Source organism: Hyperolius riggenbachi, chromosome 8 (genome assembly GCF_040937935.1).
Source record: "Hyperolius riggenbachi isolate aHypRig1 chromosome 8, aHypRig1.pri, whole genome shotgun sequence".
NCBI lineage: Eukaryota > Metazoa > Chordata > Amphibia > Anura > Hyperoliidae > Hyperolius > Hyperolius riggenbachi.
In genome coordinates this window covers 82,426,916-82,450,806 of record NC_090653.1, presented here as the reverse complement: position 1 = coordinate 82,450,806, position 23,891 = coordinate 82,426,916, and the positions used below count along the sequence as shown (strand labels likewise).

At 42.8% G+C, this 23,891-nt stretch overlaps 2 protein-coding genes across 27 annotated transcripts in view; one reads left to right on the top strand and one right to left on the bottom strand.

The window, feature by feature from the left end:
* Window positions 1-23,891, top strand: part of HIPK4 (homeodomain interacting protein kinase 4) — a 546,520-nt gene that overhangs the window by 137,938 nt on the left and 384,691 nt on the right. For 5 of the 21 annotated variants that reach the window (XR_011023522.1, XR_011023517.1, XR_011023528.1 and 2 more), the window contains exon 4: window positions 18,152-18,273. The exons of 15 other annotated variants lie outside the window; for them this stretch is intronic. The gene's annotated coding sequence lies outside the window, so the exon portion shown is untranslated. Of the gene's footprint in view, window positions 1-18,151; window positions 18,274-18,529; window positions 18,576-23,891 lie in introns of those variants that run through there. One more of the 21 variants, XR_011023537.1, reaches the window with a different exon arrangement.
* Window positions 1-23,891, bottom strand: part of LTBP4 (latent transforming growth factor beta binding protein 4) — a 312,121-nt gene that overhangs the window by 50,173 nt on the left and 238,057 nt on the right. For all 6 annotated transcript variants that reach the window (XM_068250800.1, XM_068250802.1, XM_068250803.1 and 3 more), the window contains 6 exons: window positions 18,727-18,852; window positions 16,084-16,212; window positions 13,571-13,696; window positions 11,346-11,465; window positions 9,320-9,445; window positions 6,352-6,477 (listed from right to left, as the gene is read on the bottom strand). In XM_068250800.1, the coding sequence (XP_068106901.1) occupies window positions 6,352-6,477; window positions 9,320-9,445; window positions 11,346-11,465; window positions 13,571-13,696; window positions 16,084-16,212; window positions 18,727-18,852 (753 nt within the window). The remainder of the gene's footprint in view (window positions 1-6,351; window positions 6,478-9,319; window positions 9,446-11,345; window positions 11,466-13,570; window positions 13,697-16,083; window positions 16,213-18,726; window positions 18,853-23,891) is intronic.

The following is a 23,891-nucleotide window of genomic DNA, read 5'->3' as shown; positions in this document are numbered from 1 at the left end:
CATTTTAGAAAGAAGACACCCCAAGGTATTCCGTTAGGAGTATGGTGAGTTCATAGAAGTTTTTATTTTTTGTCACAAGTTAGCGGAAAATGACACTTTGTGAAAAAAAACTATTAAAATCAATTTCCGCTAACTTGTGACAAAAAAATAAAAACTTCTATGAACTCACCATACTCCTAACGGAATACCTTGGGGTGTCTTCTTTCTAAAATGGGGTCATTAGTGGGGTTCCTATACTGCCCTGGCATTTTAGGGGCCCTAAACCGTGAGGAGTAGTCTTGAAACAAAAATGACCTGTGAAATCCTAAAGGTACTCATTGGACTTTATGCCCCTTAGTGCAGTTAGGGTGCAAAAAAGTGCCACACATGTGGTATCGCCGTACTCGGGAGAAGTAGTACAATGTGTTTTGGGGTGTATTTTTACACATACCCATGCTGGGTGGGAGAAATACCTCTGTAAATGACAATCTTTTGATTTTTTTACACACAATTGTCCATTTACAGAGGTATTTCTCCCACCCAGCATGGGTATGTGTAAAAATACACCTCAAAACACATTGTACTACTTCTCCCGAGTATGGCGATACCACATGTGTGGCACTTTTTTGCACCCTAACTGCGCTAAAGGGCCCAAAGTCCAATGAGTACCTTTAGGATTTCACAGGTCATTTTGAGAAATTTCGTTTCAAGACTACTCCTCACGGTTTAGGGCCCCTAAAATGCCAGGGCAGTATAGGAACCCCACAAATGACCCCATTTTAGAAAGAAGACACCCCAAGGTATTCCGTTAGGGGTATGGTGAGTTCATAGAAGATTTTATTTTTTGTCAAAAGTTAGCGGAAATTGATTTTAATTGTGTTTTTTCACAAAGTGTCATTTTCCGCTAACTTGTGACAAAAAATAAAATCTTCTATGAACTCGCCATACTACTAACGGAATACCTTGGGGTGTCTTCTTTCTAAAATGGGGTCATTTGTGGGGTTCCTATACTGCCCTGGCATTTTAGGGGCCCTAAACCGTGAGGAGTAGTCTTGAAACGAAATTTCTCAAAATGACCTGTGAAATCCTAAAGGTACTCATTGGACTTTGGGCCCTTTAGCGCAGTTAGGGTGCAAAAAAGTGCCACACATGTGGTATCGCCGTACTCAGGAGAAGTAGTATAATGTGTTTTGGGGTGTATTTTTACACATATCCATGCTGAGTGGGAGAAATATCTCTGTAAATGTACAATTGTGTGTAAAAAAAAAAAAATCAAACAATTGTCATTTACAGAGATATTTCTCCCACCCAGCATGGGTATGTGTAAAAATACACCCCAAAACACATTATACTACTTCTCCTGAGTACGGCAATACCACATGTGTGGCACTTTTTTGCAGCCTAACTGCGCTAAGGGGTCCAAAGTCCAATGAGCACCTTTAGGCTTTACAGGGGTGCTTACAATTTAGCACCCCCCAAAATGTCAGGACAGTAAACACACCCCACAAATGATCCCATTTTGGAAAGTAGACCCTTCAAGGTATTCAGAGAGGGGCATGGTGAGTCCGTGGCAGATTTCATTTTTTTTTGTCGCAAGTTAGAAGAAATGGAAACTTTTTTTTTTTTTTCTCACAAAGTGTCATTTTCCGCTTACTTGTGACAAAAAATAATATCTTCTATGAACTCACTATGCCTCTCAGTGAATACTTTGGGATGTCTTCTTTCCAAAATGGGGTCATTTGGGGGGTATTTATACTATCCTGGAATTCTAGCCCCTCATGAAACATGACAGGGGGTCAGAAAAGTCAGAGATGCTTGAAAATGGGAAAATTCACTTTTTGCACCATAGTTTGTAAACGCTATAACTTTTACCCAAACCAATAAATATACACTGAATGGGTTTTTTTTTTTTTATCAAAAACATGTTTGTCCACATTTTTCGCGCTGCATGTATACAGAAATTTTACTTTATTTGAAAAATGTCAGCACAGAAAGTTAAAAAAATCATTTTTTTGCCAAAATTCATGTCTTTTTTGATGAATATAATAAAAAGTAAAAATCGCAGGAGCAATCAAATAGCCCCAAAAGAAAGCTGTATTAGTGACAAGAAAAGGAGCCAAAACTCATTTAGGTGGTAGGTTGTATGAGCGAGCAATAAACCGTGAAAGCTGCAGTGGTCTGAATGGAAAAAAAGTGGCCGGTCCTTAAGGGGTAGAAAGCCCTAGGTCCTCAAGTGGTTAAAATGCATTTAGGATAAAATAATTCTTAGCATACTGTACCTCCCAAAGAAAGCCTAATTGGTGGCGAGAAAAACAAGATACAGATCATTACGCTGTGATTAGTAGTAATTAAGTTATTGGCGAAACAAAGGGAGGAGCACTGACAGGTGAAAATTGCTCTGGTCCACAAGGGGAAAAAAACCCATCAAGTTGTTAAAGTGGACCCAAATTAAAAATACAAGATTTCAAAAATAAAATCTATTTTCTAACTTATAATAATAAATAGCAGCCTTTTTTCAGCTGCATGATGACAAATGTAAAATATTTTACATTTATTGGAGGAACCCCTCCCTTCCTTTCATATTGCCGGGACAGAATCCGGCAGACTGGTGGAGGAGATAAAAAACAAAAACAAAACATAGGCTGCCACTGATGATGTCACAGGCAGGGGCGTAGCAATAGGGGGTGCAGAGGTTGTGACCGCATCGGGGCCCTTGGGACAGAGGGGCCCCGTAGGGCCCTCCCTGAACTTCAGTATTAGCTGTCTATTGGTCCTGTGCTCATAATATTCACTTCTATAGATGCTTAAAATAGTGGTAATCATTAACAAACATCTCCCCATTCCCTTCTTACACCTCTGACACTGTAGTTGCCATTGGCAGGTTTTGGTGTGCCGTATCAATTGTTATGTATAGAGTGCTTGGGGGGCCCCAATGTAAAACTTGCATCTGGACCCACAGCTCCTAAGCTACGCCACTGGTCACTGGGGAGGTGATCTCGGCTTGTGTTAGATTTAACATAGACGACGCCCCTGTGAGGGAGGGTAGCTGATGACAAACACACCCATGATCTAAAACCTCCTACTAAGCTCAGAAGTAATGGCTGCCACCTGTATAACCCTAGTTATGAAAAGAGAAGGGTGAAAAGCATGCACTCAAATGCTCATAGGCTTGAAGGACAGTTAATTTATCTTTGTATGTGTCAGAGTGGTGCAACTAAATATTTTGAATTAAGAAAAAAAGTTTGGTTTGGGTCCGCTTTAAGGCTCATCCTCTCCATAGCTCTGCCTATGCAACACTGCCATTAATTCCTTATTGCAACATGGAGCTGTCCAGTAGACAGTGACTTGGTGAAGGCTGTGACAATGGCAAGCTGGAAGCTAACATGGCACTTAGAGATTGCTCTTGACAGCATACAAATGTTTCATATTTTCAGTAATAGGCAGTTTCTGGCTCATATGCTTTTCTGATGCTGGGCCTACTTTAATAATTAATAATTAAGTATTTTACATGTGCTGGCTAGGTGGTCCCCAGACATACATCCAAATAGGTTAGGGGTTCCCTTCTGACCTAGTATTGGTTGCTAATGATTTGTTGCTATTACATGACTGTAAGTGGCCAATAAATAACTGGTGAGAATCTGCAGACTTTTTTGACAAGCGCTTGCAATGATTGGAGATTATCTGTGTTGATTGCCAGGGATGTGGATGAGTGTGCATTGGCCCTGTAACCTCCCTCTTAAGGTGGCCACTAACAGTCCAATTTCTAGCAAAAAATCGTTTGAGCGATCAGATAATTCTGTACGGAAAAAAAATCGTTTACTACACCATCAACGAACCAATCTTTGCTTCCTATCTGTCACAAACAACAAGAAAATCCAAATTTTGGTGTGACGAAAATCCAATCGGACAACTTATTTTATAATTGTTCGTAATCGATTGTGCCCATCAACTGAGATTATTTACAACCAATCCGATCAGAATTTCTGACCGCTCTAACGATTTTTCGCTAGGAATTGGACCGTTAGTGGCCACCTTTAGTTTCAAATAGTTTTATTAGACTTAAAATCATCCCAATGGGACGAATTGTAGTCATAGCTTAAGAAAGGAAACATCCAACACAGATGTATTAACACAACATGAGAGTGGTTACAATGGACAGCATTAGGGGAGGGCATAATAAAGTAATAAGGCCTCTGGTCAGATAGCCAATGTTTACAAAAGGCTTACTATAAAGTTTAAAATCTGAACTTTAGGGGCCTTTTAATAATGTAACAGGTTATAAACATTCCCAAAATTAAATCAAATAAACTAAAACCCATTATGGTTTCCCATTAAGATGTCCAGAGAAATCACTCTATGGTCACGTTATAAAAGGGTCTGACTCCATAAATATCCTTCTCTCCAGATGCCACACAAATGTACACCAGTATTGTATCAGTTTTCCTCTGTGGAGACAGTGTCTAACTGCTTAGCTTTGTAATCTCAGGAGTAAAATTTTTGCAAAAACATTCATCAGGCTACAACTCCTTCCTTTATTTATTGATGTAGGAGGGTGCGTGCTCCCATCTGATGAGCTGGTTGGACAGTTTGATTGCCTGCCACCTTTGTTTATATTGTAAACCACTCTCTCTCAGAACTGCAAATAATCTGTTCCTGATTCCCTTGTTTCCACCTCCCTTTCCATTAACTAAAATTATATACACGTTGTTGAGTACTTGCTCCTAAAATGATCATTAGTGATTGCGTCAAGAGACCGTTCTCAAGAAGTTCCCACACAGACATGTTTGCAACTCTTACTGCCAAGCAGCATGTTCTGCCCTTCAGAAAGAGAAAGGTGAGACTTCTTACTGACAGCATCTGCTGGGAACTTCAAAGACAGTATACCTACAACTAATACTCATTTAAATAAGTTAAATGGGACTCGATCAATGATCCAACATACTTGCATTGTATAATTTACACCCTTTTCAAGATACAGGAATGCCAACCCCAGTGTTTATAGTGTAAGCTGCTACACTGTGTTTTTACTTCTAGTAAACAAGCTACAGTCCCGAAGTGACACCTGAAGTCACATGTGACATGATGGGATAAACATATACACGTATAATAGGAATGATGTGAGGTCCCTTTCTGTTTTCCAGTACAGTAAAAGTAAAAAACAAAAAACAAAACTTGTTATCTATGCAAAAGAGCTTGTCAACAGCTTGTCAAATTCACTCTGGTTTCCTGAAAAGTAAAAAGAAGCGAAAAGGCTGATCTCTGTCAGGAAGAATGGAGACAATAAGGCTTTAGTGCAGGAAAGTTCAAAGGGTCATTATTTTTTTAATTTTTTTCAGCTTAGAAGGCAGAGTGTGGATTCTAAACTGCAGCTGTAACAGTCTGATGCAATCTTAAAAATAAAGATATGCGACTAAAAAAAATGAGATTCTTTTCTATACTACTAATGCTCTATTAATCATCCATACTACACATACAATTCATTATCTCACAAGTGTATTTTCACTTCAGGTTTACTTTAAAATGACTGTTTCTCACTCACAATTATCCTTCTGTTCAGTGCTTATCACATCAGAAAACAGTGTACAAGGAGCATGCCTGCTGCTGAGTCATTTCTGCAATTTTATTAGAAGCAGTCGATAAACTTGTATGTTGAAGTAAAAGAAAAATCAGTTATTGTTTAGATCATCATAAGTTATTTTTGCACTCTCAGTTGAAAGCACAGTACCATTTTAATCAGCAATCAGCCACACAAGGTGGTTAATTCATTATAACTACCGCAGCCATCACCTCGAGTTACTTGAGGGAGAACGGGGTAATTGTAACGAGCGCACGCTATGCATGGTCCTCTCTTCGTAGCATGTGATTTAGCCTTATGGGGGGTAAACCGAATTGCTGCGCGATACCATGTAGTACGACCGCGAAAGTCCATTAGTCTAATGAACTAGACAAGCACACAGGAGCCTAGAAATAGCCATAGCAGATGCTATGGGGCAATGGAGAGGAGGGGCCCAGGTGGTACTTGATGTGTTCACTTTGTTTCTCTACCCTCTGACTTTGTCTCAGTGCCCATGGACTATACACAGTGTACATTGCATGGGAATGGAACTTGTCCTGTCAACTCATATTCATAGGATAGGGGCAGGTAGCATTGCTCAAGAGTGCCTCGATCTGATGACACCACAAAAATTCTGCTATGAGGCCCCATAGTTTGTAGCTATGCCACTGTAAGCACAAATAAAAGACTATCACAAATCTCTTTCCTTGTGAAATGGACTTGCCTTGGACAATAGGCATCAACAATGTATGGGTACCATCAGATTATTATATGCAGAGAAACCTCAATTAAAGGAGTTTTGCGTTGTTTTGTCATACCAACACATGATGATCCATCAGGAGTGGTGACATAGCCTTCTGCACACACACATCTGTAAGAGCCTTCTGTGTTCTGGCATTCACCGCGAGGAAAGCAGTACTCTCCTTCTGCGCATTCATTAATGTCTGAGGGAAAAAACAAGAAGAGGTGAATAAATACAATTGTGTTATATGAAAGTAGGACACCTGCTTTGCTAAGGAGTGCCAGTACTGATGTGTAGGCAGTATAGATATGGGGAGTATATGAAGTGACCTTGATGAGAGAAAAAGAAACATACAAGGGAAGAGTAGGAGCCCAATATGGTGTAGTACGTCTGGTATATGAAGTTGATATTGAGTCATAAAAGAGGAGTACTCACAAACCAGGGTTGCCAAACAGCAACCACCTTCAGCGTGTGTCCCACACTGGGGTAGATGACTAGTTTCTCGGTGGTGTGGTTGCTCTCTCTCTAACAATTAGAGACTGCTTTTTCTTACCTCAAAAGAGGGTGAACATTTATTGCTACAGGGAATGAGAGGAACCCAATGTGTATAAAATTGATGTTAAATGTAAAAGAAGTAAGGTAGGGTAACTTACCCAAATATTAATGTCAAAGCCTGTATAAGCAAAGGAAATTTATTGCACAAAAAAACAACGTGTTTCATGGGCTACAATACAACAACCTCGGGTCAATAATGTGCCTGAACTGCAACTGAGCGCCTCGCTCTCTAGACCTCCAACTTTGGGTAAGCTATCATTACCTTACTTCTTTTACATTTGATTTTAAAATCAATTTTATACACATTGGAAGCTTCTCATCCCCGTACCAAAAGGGAATATAGATGATGACTGCAGTAAACAATGGATAAGTATATGATCTTTGATCATGTCATAGATTAATACATTTCTTACCGGTTGGTTGACATTGCATTCCCTTTTAGCATACACAGGAAGCAGAGATGACGTGCTGATCATGTGATTGGGACCAGCTAATCAGATGCTTGCTAATCTATATCATGATTAGATCAATCAAATGTTTTCACCATAGTTTGTTAGAGGAAATCATTTCTATAGGAGAATACTGATCATTCCAAAGGGTTGTCTATAGCAGTTCTGGCTGTTGTGTCAGCTAATATTATACATACAGTGAGGGAAGGAAGTATTTGATCCCCTGCTGATTTTGCTCTTTTGTCCTCTGACCAAGAAATGACTTGTCTATAATTGTAGGTAGTGTTGTTGTTCAAATTATACTATACACCACAGTTCAGCACCAAAAGTAGTGAAAAGGGTCACAGGGTTGTGGTTCTCATTGGTCTTCATGTGACTCCGACACTTCCTTTTTCCACGCCAGAAGGAGACCACAACCCTGTGACGAACACTGGCAATCCAGTGCAGGAAGATTTGGGCGCAGCCGGTGCCACCATAGGCCGTAATAGAAATTACGGCTATAGCGGCGCACAGAGAGTAACTTCAGCGCCGTCAGAAGACAGAGCTGAAGTTACTTTTAAAACACAGTAATACGGTCTGCCCTGTTTGTAGATAGAAGTAGTAGTGGAGCTATCTGTGACGTGCCTCGGTTAAGCCAGCTGCACACTGGCTCACTTGTAGAATTGTAAAGATGAAACCGGCACCGTCAATATAAGTATAAGCTCTTTTATTGGCACAAAACAGCTATCATAACTATGTTTCAGGGCAGCTGCCCCTTTATCAAGCTAAGCTGTTTGCCATCAAATTTACAAATGACATACAAGCATTTTATATACCCAACATGGCAGACTTGTAACCAATCACAGCAAATTTCTACCATCCACCAATCCTGCAGTCCGTCCTCAGAGCGGACCTAATGGGGAACTACACTGGTCACATTTCATAGGAGCGTTTGAATATGTATCCTCCCCTTCCTCCCACACTTACCTATTGCTGCGGGGCAGAGACACGCCTGGATGTCAAGATACGTATGGCCGCATCTCCCAGCAGGCCGCCAGCCTGGCGGACCAGATGGGGAACTGACCCACGTAACATGGGGTAGGCGGAGCAATCGTGCCGCCTCCCATGTTGTCCTGACAACGCCTATGCTAGCAGCGAAAACTCGCCGCGCGCAATGGCAGATGGAAGGGGAGGTGTGCACCAGCCACACCAGCCAATAGGCAATAGCCTACAACTATAAACAATAACACATGACATGCGTACAAAAGTACTCAATAGCTGACATCGTCTAAGGACAGGAAGAGGAGGCAGGAAGGAGACAGGAGGTCCAACTGATGCTCATTAAAGATTGACACCACTCGTGTCTGTACATGGCAATGACATTAAAGGGGAACTGTCAGCAAAAGGTTATTATATTGCAGACATGCATAAAGATATAACAGCATGTGAATATGAAAATAATAAGACAAGAGCTTGTATGTCATTTGTAAATTTGATGGCAAACAGCTTAGCTTGATAAAGGGGTGGCTGCCCTGAAACGTCGTTATGATAGCTGTTTTGTGCCAATAAAAGAGCTTATACTTATATTGACGGTGTCGGTTTCATCTTTACAATTCTGTTTGTAGGTAGAAGAATGCTAACTGTGACCCCAAGAACACCGCGGCAACAAAGGAGTGGCTGAAGTAAAAGAACTTCAATGTCCTGGAGTGGCCTGTCCAGTCTCCAGACCTTAATCCAATAGAAAAATTGTTGAGGGAGCTGAAGGTTCTAGTTGTCAAACATAAGCCTTCTTATCTTACTGACTTGGAGAGGAGAAACAAATGTCTTTCCTGATTGCATGCTATGCTTTTCTTATGATTCCAAAGTCCCATTCAGCTTAGCGCACAAAATTGCAACAGGCTCTGTGTTGGTGATTTGGTGAGAACTGTATTACATCAGTGGAAATCTTGTACCATGATTTACATATACCGAATAGCTTCCTTGCGATTGGCAAAACGCAAGTGATTCAAAAACTGCATTGATGCGTTTAAAATGGAAACCAGACCTAAGAGTTTCTCTGACCTGTGCACCGAGATCCATCGCTGTTCACTCGGAAGCCTGGAGCACACTCACATTGGAAGGAGCCTTCAGTGTTGGTACATTTACCATTGGGTCCACAAGTAGACTCATTCTGACACTCATTGATATCTAGAGAGAGAATTACACATGGACAATTAGTTCATGTCATCACTAGTGTCAATGAATCAAAAAGGTCTTTCAGACCACTGCTGCGCAAAAGCTAATGTAGAGAGGGGGCACATAATAGACAATGGCCTCAATTCACTAAGCTTATCTCCTGTCTTTAATAACTCTTCTAGAGTTGTTACCATGGTGATAAGGCATGTAGTATTCAGGAAACATTTTACCTCAGGCAAACCTAAAGTTAACTCTTTTGTCTTTAAGTTAACTCTTCAATCCTTAAAATAACTCCAGAGTTAAAGACAGGCTGTTTATTAACTGCATGTGAAAATAACTACAGAGGAGGTAAATTAACTACAGAGGAGGTAAAATAACTACAGAGGAGGTAACTTAACTACAGAGGAGGTAACTTAAGAAATAAAGAGATAAGATAACTCTCTCTTATGTGGAGCTAAGTTTTCTCTTGCCTTATCTCCAGCATGATCTTAGTGAATTGAGACCAAAGTAAGCAATCATTTCTGTAAATCCAACAAAGCACAACCAATGCCGGTACTTAACCAAATCTGGGAAAATTCCCATTTGTTGGATGACAGGATATTTGGGCTCCAGAGGCCCCTCAGAAATTTGCCTGCCCCATAGGTGCCCGTACTAATAGCGTCTGTGAGGGAAAATTTGGCCACTGGAGGTGCCCGATAAAATTGCAAGCACCGTAGCGGCGTGCTATACAACCTGCGCCCACCAATAGCAGGCACTTTATCTGCAGTTTGTATTGCGGGTGTCCCCAGCGCTTGCTTTTTATCATGTGTATCTGACATCCAAATTTCCCCTCATAGCCGCAGTTAAAGTGGATCCGAGGTGAACTTTTACTCATTGCATAATTGTGTTCCTTTCCTATTGTTTATAAGGCATTCCTCAAGCCAAATACTTTTTTGTTTTTGTTTTAATACTCTAATTCCCTATAAACTAAATAAACCACGCCCACAGGTTTTCAGAGAGCCTTGGCAGTAGCAAGGGCTCATGGGAGCTCAGTCTGGGCAGGAGGAGGAGGAGGAGGTGTTACTAGCCATTGATTTCAGAGGCGGAGGAGGGAGGAGGGGGAATTCGTTTTTTTTCACAGGCTAAGTGCTCAAGATACAGATAAGCCTGCCTCTGTGTAATGTTTACAAACAACATGGCTGCTGTCATTGCATTACATGAGGAAATAATCATTTTCTATTAAAGCTATTTGCAGCTAGATTTGCTGTGTAAACTATCTAAACTTTAGATAAGATATATAGACAAGTTACTTGTTACAGTTAGTTTTTCATCTTGGATCTGCTTTAACATGGGTGCCTTTGGATGTGGTCAAACTTCTGTAGCACCCATTATTTTATGTGTATTATGGCATTATTTTGGCAGCACAGATATCAGCGGTCTTGCGGCAGGTAACAGGGTAGGGTTAGGCATTCATGTGGGGTGAGTTGGGTTTAGGCATTGGTTGGGGAAGGCTGTTAAGGTAAGGCATCGGTGGGAAAGTGGTTTAGGGTGAGACATCAATGAAGGGGTCGGCTAGGGTTAGGCATCGGTGGGTTAGGGTGAGACAACAATGAAGGGTTCGATTAGGGTAGGCATCAGTAGAAGGAAGGCTAGTGTAATAATAATGTTATGTAGCATTAGTAAAATATCTGTAAAATTTACCTATATTTTAAAATCGCAATTACCACTGCCCAATAGTAAAATATTGGTAATTCTGCCGCTATGCTACTAGTGGCTATTTCTAACGCTCAGATTTCCCCGGCGCCCCTTTTTGCATGTACGCACCGACAAGATGCAGAGTACAAAAAAATGACCAGCTCACTCCCTTTTTTAAATTAGTGGCAACAGTAGAACATTCTCCAGGTCTACCAACTCAAGCTAAACAGATCCTTACCCATGCATCGCCGGTTCTGCAGTCTGTACCCGGCTCTGCACTGGCGGCACTGAAATGACCCCGGTGTATTGATACACTCCTGCCCGGCACAGGCTCCTGGATTCTCACACTCATTTATGTCTGTCAGATGAGACAGAATATTACATTGATTAATACTTTTTATAGAAGATGGCAAATGATCCAGTTTTGGCCCACATGCCCGCATGCATTACAAAAATATTACACATTCAGATAGTCGTTTTGTGTCATCACACAGTCAAACATAGAATTCATTAGCTTAATTACTCCTCTGGGCATGGAACAAGGATCAGAATTTTGATAAAAATTATAATGTGTAAATTTTTTTTTTTTTTTTACAAAATTAACTGGACCGGACCGAAGCAGTACTAATCTACGTCCTGCAGGTGGTGCTGCGGCTCTGACAGGACGTAGATTTTACTGCTTCGGAAATGAGCGTTCCTGCCGCTAGCGATGATCGTGCCGCTGTCTCCACACCGCAGTTCACTCACCCTGCCGTCTCTATGACTGCAGAGCTGTGTGAGCAGGTTAGGAGAGGGTTTCATTGGCTCCTGACCGCGTGACCACTGTAAGCCAATCCCATTGGCTTACATTGATATACAGCGTCAGGAGCCAATGAAAGCAGCTCATGATCGGCTGACAGCACTCTGCCATCATAGAGACTGAAGAGAGAGGGACCTGCGGTGATGGGAGTCTAGCGGGAGCGGCAGGTATGTGCGGCAATCAGGGCCGACCCTAGACTTTTTGCCGCCTGAGGCAAATTTTGAAAAAATTGACGCCGCCCCCCTCCTCCGTGGGGGGACGCTGAGCTGGAGGGGTAGCGGGCAGGACGGGGGTATTGGGCCTAGCAGTGGGGAGGGGGGTCGGACCCCCCCTCCCTCGCCTGGGTCCCCCGATCTGCGCTCCCCTCCAGCTTTAAATGTAGAGTAAGCAGCCGACAGACAGTAAGAGGCACGGGCAGGGGATCACTCACCTTCCTCGTTCCAACGTGCGCTCCACTGACGTCACTTCCTGAAACGCCGGCCACGTACAATACTTTGGGCGGCGTTGCAGGAAGTGACGTCAGTAGAGCGCACGCTGGAACGAGGAAGAGGTGAGTGATCCCCCGCCCGTGCCTCTTACTGGCTGTTGGCTGCTTACTCTACATTTAAAGCTGGAGGGGAGCGCAGATCGGGGGACCCAGGCGAGGGAGGGGGGGTCCGACCCCCCTCCCCACCGCTAGGCCCAATACCCTGTCCTGCCAGCTACCCCTCCCCCCCCCCCCCGCACCCACGGACGGGCGGTTGCCGCCCCTAGAACTTTGCCGCCTGAGGCAAAAGTTTCACCCCGCCTCATTAGAGGGCCGGCCCTGGCGGCAATTTGTCGGTATGCTGCGGTTTTTGGTACCAGCAGTCTCTGATCATTAAGGGGCCAGAGACTTTTGGTATGTAAGGGATTAACATGACCTATCAAAATTATTATTTATGCAACGCCCTCTTGTAAATTAATATTGTTAAAAACTGCCGTACTATTTTAGTCTACAGCCAGAAATGATTATCTAAACATGTCAAGAAAATCAAAATAGCGACCATGGTGATAGTCCGTAATTTGGTGGATAGAACAGCCACAAATTCTCATTTCTTTGTTTGCATAATTGACTCAGGAAATAGGAAGTTTCTTCAGCTTTCTGCAATGTCTCATTACATGAGCCGGTTGTATATATATCTAGAGGGATATCAGAATCTTCCATTGCCTAAGCAAAGTTATCCAGTGGAGTCTGGAAAACTACTTTTTACATGCGTGTGATTGTAAAATTGGGCAGCACGGTGGCGTAGTGATTAGCACTCTTGTCTTGCAGCGCTGGATCCCCGGATCGAACCCCAGCCGGGGCACTATCTGCATGAAGTTTGTATGTTCTCCCCGTGTCTGCGTGGGTTTTCTGAGCGCTCCGCTTTCCTCCCACATCCCAAAAACATATAAATAAGTTAATTGGATTTCCCTAAATTGGTCCTAGACTGTGATACATTTACTACAGGATACATACATATACATATGACTATGGTAGGGATTAGATTGTGACCCACTCTGAGGGACAGTTAAGTGACAAGACAATAAACTCTGTACAGCGCTGCGGAAGATGTTGGCGCTATATGAATACTAAATAAAATAATGATAAAAGATTTACTCTCAAGAATGATAATACAGCACATTATTACTGTACATCTTACCAATGCAGTCACTGCCTTCTGCATTCAGCCTGTAACCAACAGAACAAGAGCAGCGGAAACTGCCGGGTGTATTGAGGCACCTCCCTGATCCGCAGGGGCGTGGAGTCTGCCGACACTCATCTGTGTCTGGTGGGGGAACACAGGGTTAATACTGGCAATCATTCTGAAAATATAGTCAAAAACTTTTCAGTAGTTTGCAAAAGGAAAAAAAATGTAAATTGCACATTAGGAAATCTAGTAAAACTCAAATGCAAGCCTTTGTTTTAATATCCACTTAGGATCGCTGATCCCTATTGCAATCACTCAGCGGTTTTGCTAAAGTTAAGTTCAGCAATTTCTGGTGCTTTAAATGATTTTATTTAAGTTTAGTTCTAGCAATCTGCAAAGCATTGCAATTAAAAATTGCGTTTTTTGGTGTTTTCTTTTTGTGTGGTTTGTGTAGTAAAATGATAAAATCCAGACAAAATCACTTTTGTACATCGATTCAAACGTGATTTTGCAGTGCTCTTATCTTTTGCATTGGAGCGCAAACGCTCCAAAAAAATGCAGGTTCAGAGGTACCCCCAATGTATTATACAGTATGTATATACTACGGTGGCGTAGTGGTTAGCGCTCTCGCCTTGCAATCCCAGCCAGGCCAACATCTGCAAGGAGTTTGTATGTTGTCCCTGTGTCTGCGTGGGTTTCCTCCAGGTACTCCGTTTTCCTCCCACATCCCAAAAACATACAGATAAGTTAATTGGCGCCCCCCTAAATTGGCCCTAGACTAAAATATACATGTACTACAAAATACATACATAGACATAAGACTATGGTAGGGACTAGATTGTGAGCTCCTTTGAGGGACAGTTAGTGACAAGACTATATATACACTGTACAGCACTGCGGAAGATGTTGGCGCTATATAAATACAAAAAAAATAAAATAATAATGTACTGTATATTGGTATCTGTAAACTATAAATGCAGTTACAGTATATAGGAGAGGTATATTGGCTAACCTCACCTGAAGAAATAGTACAAAGGAACCAGAAAAACTGATAAGTATTTTATGAGCACTAAAAGGACAACGCGTTTTGCAGGCCTCTACCTCTTCTTCAGGTCTGTACAAAAAAACAGTGCCTGTGAGTCTGGGCCAACAAACGTGAGAGCCTCTATCATATCATTACAAGTGTTCTGCACAGACTCATTTGAACAGTGTGATTTTTCTCACTTCAATTGTATTATTTTTAAAACCTTTGGAGCAATCAGAATACATATCTGTATAATACAATACTTATGCAGAAATATGGTGCACTCAGTAGATATACAGCACCAACATGAAAATATGTTCCTTTAATTGATCCTCCTATCCAGGGCTGCTTTGAATCGTAGCATACACATATTGTTTGTGTTAAGCTTTCACTATGATGTCCCAGGCAATGTGGACCATCACTGATGATTTTTATCTTGTTATGAATAACATGCTGATGCTAAAATGTGGCTTTGACACTGACTGAAGAATGCTACAAAAATGTATGATTATCCTCATTAAAGGAGACAGGTGGCGCTGCAGAGCCAGCTGTGAGATTCATTATTTGGTTTTGCACAATGATGTGGAATAGTGAAAGGTAACAGGCTTAGGTGGGTAAGTCAAGTCATTTGAACAGATGAAAATATATTTGCTAGGAATGTCTTAAAGTGGACCTGAACTCAGAACTTCCTCTCTGCACTAAAACATACAAAACAGCATGATAGCCTTTAAAGAAAAACATTTCTTTGTTACAACTGATACAAATCCTGCAATAAATCTGCAGTGTGTCTATTTCTTGCTCTTATGGAAGCAGACATAGGGTTAACATCCTGTGTTTACCAATTTGCTGCTCTTCTGAAAGATCAAATCACAACTTGTGAATAGTCAGAGATGAGGGGGAATTAGACAGGCTAAACTCTCTAAATACATACAGGGTGCATTTCTCTGGGTTTTCCTTCTGTCCTGTACAAGAGTTCAGGTCCCCTTCAAATGTGTCTAGAAAAAGGGGCTCAATATGGCATAATATTATTTCTGTTATTTATATGTATTTACGGTATACTGTATAGCCCAGACACAATTGTGACAATAATTGCCCCTTGGGGGTACCCCATCATAACAGACCAGTGTCACATGCAAGTAAGAAGTATGGCAGCAGTCAGGGACATAGCTAGAAATCCTGGAGCAATACTTTGGTCAGAGCACACCCCTAGTCATTCATACCCCCCCCCCCCCCCCCGCCTCAATGGTTACTTCCCTATTTGGAGAAGGGGCCGCATTAAAGGCAGTGTAAGAGGTTTGGGCCTCCCTATGGCTTCAGGGGTTATGAAAGTTGATGCCCGCCCAGAACTGCAGCACAGCAGTAGCTGAATGGATTGTATAAGGCTATAGGCTACTGACACTGAAATCCCTCAGTGTGTGCTATACTGAATTTGATATACATTCAGTTGCATATTGTTCTCTGCCTACTCTTCATTATACCCTTTTGGGAACATTATGCTCACCTTGACAGTCTGTGCCCTGCGCATTGGCAGTAAAGCCTGCAGGACAAACGCAGACAAAACTTCCAGGTGTATTCTCACATTTTCCATTCAGGCACAGTCTTCTGGGAGTCAGGCGGCACTCATCAATGTCTGCAGAGACAGGAGCAAATGTACATCATCTTCAAAAGCAAAAAAATTGCCTTTTACTCTAGTGACAGTCGATATGTATCCAGTAACCACTTTATGACAACCTGACTTATAAAAACGTCCTGCTAGAGCCTCTTAATGGCTCCAGGACGTTTTTATAAGTCAAACATTGTTGCTACTGCTGTGCGCATGTGCATGAAAATAGTGGGGAAAAAAAACAAGACACCTTTATTTATCTTTTTGGGGCCACCAGGGGTTCCCTTTATCAAGGCATAGGGCAAAAAAACGTGGACGCAACAGGTTGCTTCCAGGATCGTTTATCGCCAAGCCTCATGGGTACCCAGCTACATAACTACTGACAAATTAGTGCCTCCTCCTCACTCCCCCTCCCATCGCAGGAAGTCAGAGCTCAGTCCCCCATCCAATCATGTAACAGCTGCTGTGATACAGGGAGGTATGGCTGTGCTAGGTACAGGGATGTATCTGAGTAATATAGAGCCTATGATAAACACTGAAATTGCAAATCCTTCCTCCCCCGGTCAGCATCCTTTCTCGTGTACATATGTTATGGTTGCTTGTATTTTTGGGCTCTGGATATTGCTGAAGTTACTTTTTTGGAAATATCTCTTCTTATTCCCTCTCTGTCCTCTTTTTTTTTTAACACTAAGCCAAGTGCGCCCTTCAGACATAAATTAAGAAGCCATGTTCCCCAAATAACAGAATTAATGTGAGCTGACGTCTCAGTGATGGGGAATTACAGGGGCAGGCATGGTTTCCATGGTGCTGTGGCGCCCATGGTACACGCCATGCCTGCCACCCCTCTTGATACGCCTCTGGCTAGGCATTTTGTGCAGTAATGGCAAATGCTTATCTTCTAGTTACATATTTACAAAATGACAAAGTGGTGTGTGAGTATAACAAGGGGAGGGGGTCCTTATTGTTCAGTGTGAGAAGGCTGGGGGTGGAAGGAGGGTTATTATTAACCTTCTGCCGCCCGCGTCACGCCAGCAGGCGTGGCCGCGGCGGCAGCCCCAGGACCGCCTAACGCCAATTGCCGTAAAGTCCTGGGGCTCTGTTTTGCATGAGATCGCGCGCATGGTGCGCGCGCATCTCATGCTCGGAGGGCGGAGCTCCGCCCCGCCTTCAGTCTCCGAGCGGCTATTGTCGCTCGGGAGACTGCTAGACGGCGATCACGCCGTCTATTTACTAGGTGCAGCGCTGCGAGGAGCAGCAGCGCTGCACTGGGGACAGCCGTGTGACACGGCTGTCCCCATGGGGGACAAGAGAGCGATCGGCTCTCATAGGCAGAAGCCTATGACAGCCGATCGCCGTAATTGGTAGGCTGTGGGGAGGGAGGGAGGGAGGGAATAAACTTAAAGAAACAGGGGTTTTTAACAAAAAAACCAAAACAATAATATTTATTTAAAAAAAAAATAAACATGGGGGGAGCGATCAGACCCCACCAACAGAGAGCTCTGTTGGTGGGGAGAAAAGGGGGGGGGGGTCACTTGTGTGCTGAGTTGTGCGGCCCTGCAGCTTGGCCTTAAAGCTGCAGTGGCCAATTTAGCTAAAAATTGCCTGGTCACTAGGGGGGTTTAGCCCTGCAGTCCTCAAGTGGTAAACAAAGGCTTAAGGTGTACCATAGCTGAAGCTCGGGTACACAAAATTAGATACTTACCTAAAGAGAGGGAAGCCTCAGGATCCTATTGAGGCTTCCCTCGCTATGCTGAGCGCAACTCCTCTTCTGTTGTGTGTGCAAAAGCCGACTGAGCCCACCAGCGCATTCGCAGTAGCATGGAGCCACATGCAACGGGGGGGCTTGTCAGAACCGAGGGAAGCCTCATTAGGATCCTGAGGCTTCCCTCTCAACATGGTAAGTGCAGATTTTGAAGCTTGGGTTCGCTTTAAAGTATCTGAAAACTTTATTTCTGAACTTTTACAGTGAACGTAATCAGGAGGAGGATTGGGGAATATGTGTGGGAAATATTCTGGATCTAGAAGATTCCTATTTGACAGATTGATAGCCAGTGGCGTTCATCTGCTAGCACAACCTTCTCTTCATAGGTTAGTGGAGCTTTGTGGTAAATGACTGTACTTTTTATATACTGTATGCTTCACTGTATTCATCGTATCAGGGCCCATATGTAATTAAAGTATTCTCCTGAGTTTCCTCCTGCATGATATTTTTAAACCAGTCAATAAAAATGCCTTTTAAATCTCCAGCATGCAAGAGAATGCTCAAAATAATTTTGATTGTACCTTTTCCAATTACTTTTTGGTACTTTTTTAATTGCAGACTGCTAAAAAGTTATTTTCAATAGAAGATAAAAAAAATTCAGGAGAAAAAGTGAATTGTATGGGCCCAGGTGCGTAACTCACAATGCGAATGTCTACTCTGTTGCTTTGCAATTCTGTTTTTCCAGTTGCAACTAGCCTGTAAACTAGAATGTGATTGGATCACACAGATTAAAGAGCTCTTTTGAATGTTTTTATTAGTATAATTAATCTGTACATTACCTACACAGGCCCTGCCCTGTGCATTAAGGCTGAATCCTGCGGGACAGACACAGCGGTAGCTGCCGGGGGTGTTCTCACAGCGGCCATTAGTACAGAGCTGTTGTCCACTGCTGCACTCATCAATGTCTGCAAGGAAGAGAAAGGGTTAAAAAGAATGTCTTCTGTCTTATGCATTTCTTCATATTAGGCAATGTACAGCTATGTCACTGAGGAAAAGAAAGACGGATCTGGTGCCTGGATTACTCTGTAATCATTACAATGTTAATTAGGATAATAACCACCAATACCCCCAACATGACAAGACTCAAGGTGCGAACACACATGCGACTATAGTTAGATCATTTCAAACGACGATCGTTTAAAAAAAAAGCAGCCAACGACCATTAAGTCTAACGACGGACGAGCTAGATCGTTAAAAACGAACGATCTAGCTTGGCGGATTTTTTCCAACGACGATCGTTTGCAAAAGTAGTACATCGTTGTAAATGGTTGTTCGTACTAGGCTTGACATGCGCATTTCGCTATTTCTCCATGGAACTTTTAATTTTTATGCGCAAACGCAATAGTTGCTTTATGTGATGTAACGTTCGTTCTAACGATCAGGTCGTTACACACAACCTGATCGTGTGTAACGACCTGATCGTCAATTAAAAGTTTGTTCGTCGTTCACAACGAACGATCGTTGTCATATGTGTGTATGTAGCTTCAGAGTCGTTCTGACTCTGAAGCTACGTACACACATATGAAAACGATCGTTCGTGTCATATGTGTGATATCGCGTTTTTTTCTTTTAAGTGACTCAAAGCACCAGAGCTGCTGTAGCTCTGGTGCTTTGAGTCACTTAAAAGAAAAAAATGCGATATCACACATATGACACGAACGGCACCCACAGTAGGCAATAGCAGGAATCTTGCCCAAGTTCTCCTTACTGAATAATTATCATAATAATGATATGGAGTAAATAAGAAGGAAATTAGCCAGTTCTGAGGGGTGATAGTACGTATTATACAATACTAGTAGGGTAGCAGAAATTCTCACCAAAGCGATAGGTTAGTATTACATGCCAAATAGATACAATACAGCAGTTAAACAATAGGTATTACCGTAGGTCCTATATTACACTCTACTCAGTAACATAAGTTCAGTATAATATTCCATTGTTTGCCTTGTGATTCAAAAACAGAGCACATAGTATACTATTACAGAGCATATACTGTATTACAAATTCTGTATAGCATCATTCATTGCATCAGTGAAAAATGCGGACTATGTTATGGTGTTAGGGCTCATTCACACTATACACGCTGCCGTGCGCATTTTGGAAACAAGTATGGTATGCGATCAGCAAGAACATCAGAAGTGCATAGAGAGCACTTCTGACATTCAGACTATGTGCGCTGCTGCACGCATTTTTGGCAAAGCGCACTGTAATAAATGGGATCAGCAACGCACGGCAACGGGTATGGCTTGCGATCGGGTGCGCTTGCATCCCGAGCGCACAGCCATATGAGTTGCCTAATGTGAACGAGGCCTTATGGTGGCCATTACTGATACATTGCCACAGATTATCAATCGATCGTCTGATTCTGTTGTTATGATCCATCATAAACAATCGGTCATGCCTAACGGACAAAAAATTGCTATCCAATTCAATAAGATTTATGGAATCGTTCCGTTTTTTGGATCAATCCCATCAATCTGATCTAATTGGTGAGCAGTTTTTCATCCATTAGTGGGCACGACCGATCGTTTACGATCAATCATAAAGCTTGAATCAGGCGATCAATTGTCCGTAGGATTGCATTGTTAATGGGCACTTAATGTGAACCAGAGACGAAGCACCCTCATGTATTTTACCATATATATCAGTGGGAACATTAGAGAAAACACTTACCATGCTCTCTGTTTCATCCTCACTGCTAAGTGTCTGTTATCAGCTGTGATAAGAATCCTCGACTTAGCATTCAGTCTAGCTTTGCTGTGAATGATTATTGCCGAGTCATTATAACAGAGCCACAAGGGGGCAGGCTTGGGCTTGAAAAGACACCAGAGAAGACAGACTCCGCTATAATTCCGTAGCAAAGCCAGACTGAATGCTCAGTCGGGGATTGTTATCAGAGGTGATAACAGTCAGATTAAACAGAGAACAATGAAACAAAGAGCAGATTAGGGGTTTACTGTCACGTTCCCACTGATTTATAAGGTAAAATACATGAGGGTGCTTCATCTCTGGTTCTCTTTAAAGACACAGTAATGCATTACAAATTGTGTACTTCATCATCAGTCTGTTTCATCCTTATTTACTGTTAGGCCCTTTTCACACTGGCACATTTCATTGTGTTGCATTATCCTTTTTAGCGCAAGGTGAAGCTAAAGCAATGTAAGTCTATGGGACATTTCAGATCAAATGCGATGTGCCAGAAGCATCACATCTGATGCTTGGTCAATAGCGCCTTATAGGAAATCATCTGCAGTAAAAGTTATATAAGTAAATGAAGCTGCAGATATTTAAAGGACAACTGAAGTGAGAAGACTATGGAGGCTGCTATGTTTTTCTTTTAAACAATACCAGTTACCTGGCAGCCCTGCTGGTCTGTTTAGCTGCCGTTGTGTATGAATAACACCATAAACAAGCATGCAGCTAATCTGTCAGATCTGACAATAATGTCAGAAACACCTGATCTGCTGCATGCTTGTTCAGGGTCTAAGGCTGAAAGTATTAGAGGCAGAAGATCAGCAGGGCTGCCAGGCAACTGGTATTGCTTAAAAGGAAATAAACATGGCAGCCTCCATATACTTCTCTCTTCAGTTGTCCTTTAAAACTTTTAAGCGTTAGCGTTGTGGTACTGATGGCATGGCAATGTAATCTGGCTCTGCGACTGAAAAATGACTTGCAATACATTTTTCCACCACAGATAGTGAGCAGTATAGAGCCTCACTTATGCTGCCAAGAATTGGCGGTGCGGTGCGATCATCCGATCACACCGCAATGAAAATGCTAGTTGCCGATATGAAACCGGCCTAAGGCACCAGTCATGCCCTTAACTCATGTTGTACTTTGTTCTTCCTGTTCAGTAAGCCAGCACCTACTCAGTAAGTCGTCCTTGGGCTAGACTCCCTAATACTGCTACTGCCTATAGCGCCCTAGTGGCTGCAACTCAAGCGCATTGAGTCCACCAGGAGAAAAGTGCAACATAAATGTTATTGTCTTGTCTGATTTAAACATGAACATGAAATACCGTAGTTCAAAATATGATTTTTACAAGTCCAAAATCCTGCTTGTCTGGCTTGTGGATGCCAGGAACAGAGAAATTTGATTCATTGGGATTCTGTGGGATTAGGGGATATGAATGATTTATGAACTCTGCCGTCTCTTTATAAAGTCTTGTGGATCTATTCACATCCTCCTGCTGGATTCACTGCTGTTCAGTTAGTTATCAAAACAGATAGCTAGCAAAAGCGTTCTACAGGCAGAACGTGTTTTTAGTCCATAACAACTGTTCATAATCATTTTTGATGTCTGTACAGGTGACTCCCAGCTGTTTGGCTTATTGCTAATTCTGTTCCAGGTTGGGACTCTTATTGGGTTCACACCTGCACCTCCCTTCCAACTCCATATGACAGTACATGCTGTTCAAGAGAAAGCCAGGCAGGCTTGTCTGTACAGTGATTGCTGGAAAACTGTGTCAAAAGATTGTTTCAGGTGGCAAAAATGTAAAATGTATACAGAGGTTTAGGGCTTGTACACGAAATGGAATCTGTTATTTTTATTATTATTTATTGTATTTATAAAGCGCCAACATATTATGCAGCGCTGTGGCCAACTTCTCAGGTGATCAAGCTTTTCTATCAAGTTCCTGATTGGTAAATGACTGGATAGGAATGCCTTACCGGGGCATAACAATAGCCCCCGTGACCCCCGCCATTACAAGATGGGGGGGGGGCATGAACTGGGGGAGCGGTCCTGCAGAGCAGCAGCAGAGCGTTTTACATTACTTGCTCCCGACTGCGATACAGCTCCTCCTCACTTCCTGTTCAGTTTCTAAGTGCCGTGCAGCCAGCCAATCACCATACAGCTTCTGTCTCTGTCACATGACATGGGACAGAAGCCGCATGGGGATTGGCTGGCTGCACGGTACTTGCGAACTGAAGAAAAGGTGAAGAGGGTCCTGTATCGCCACCGTGAGCAGGTAATGAATAATGTTCCGCTGCTGCTCTGCATTGTATATAACCAGCCCTCCCCCCCCCCCCCCCCCCCCCAGCTCCCGACCATTCCCTCTTGTGTTAAGGATGGCCCAATATAGCTATGCCCTGTTAATCAATGTAAGAATAATGCTAACATTTGTATCACACTTTTCTCCCGTCAGACTCCAAGCACATGAGAGCTGCAGCCACTCATGGCACGCTTAGTAGCCCCTCCCCCGAATAGGCAAGCGTAAGGGGGGATTACAGTTGCCCAGAATCCCCCTTCAGACCAGGGCCTGTGCAGTGTCTGGGAACAGGCACAAGGTGTGAGACACCAGAGTATCTGTAGGTATCCTGCAGCTCACAGCACCGCCCCCTTTCTTTCCCTGCTACAGTTGGAGCAGCAGTGTGTATACAGAGCATGGAGCAGCAGCGTGTATACAGAGCATGGAGCGGCAGCCTGTGTACAGAGCATGGAGCGGCAGCCTGTGTACAGAGCATGGAGCAGCTCTAGGGAACTTAACAGTCAGGTATGAGCACAGCCCTGTGCCCTGCTGTGTGAATGCTTCACTTTCCCCTTCGTTAGTAATATCGGCTGTCCTCATTATTATCTGTATCCAAACTGCTCCTGATCGATCCCATTGGCAATTGGGAGCAGATCGGACATTTAGGAAGTAATCGTCAGATCCTGTCAGTTGGATGGGAAATTGCATTATGTGTACCCAGCATGATGTCCTACCATATTATTATACTGTATTGTGCAGGACTGAGGGAGACCTTTCAGGATCCCCCCCCCCTTAAAAATCCTGGGTTTGCCCCTGCCCTGGAACATTAGGACGTGTTGCCCACAGGCTCCTTACTGAATAGGTAACTGGTTCCAGCCAGGATTTGAACGTTGGTTTCCTATGTCAATGAAGGTGATGTATTTAGCCAGTACACTATCCAGCTGCGGTACTCCCAAACTTGTCTCGGCTTTATCC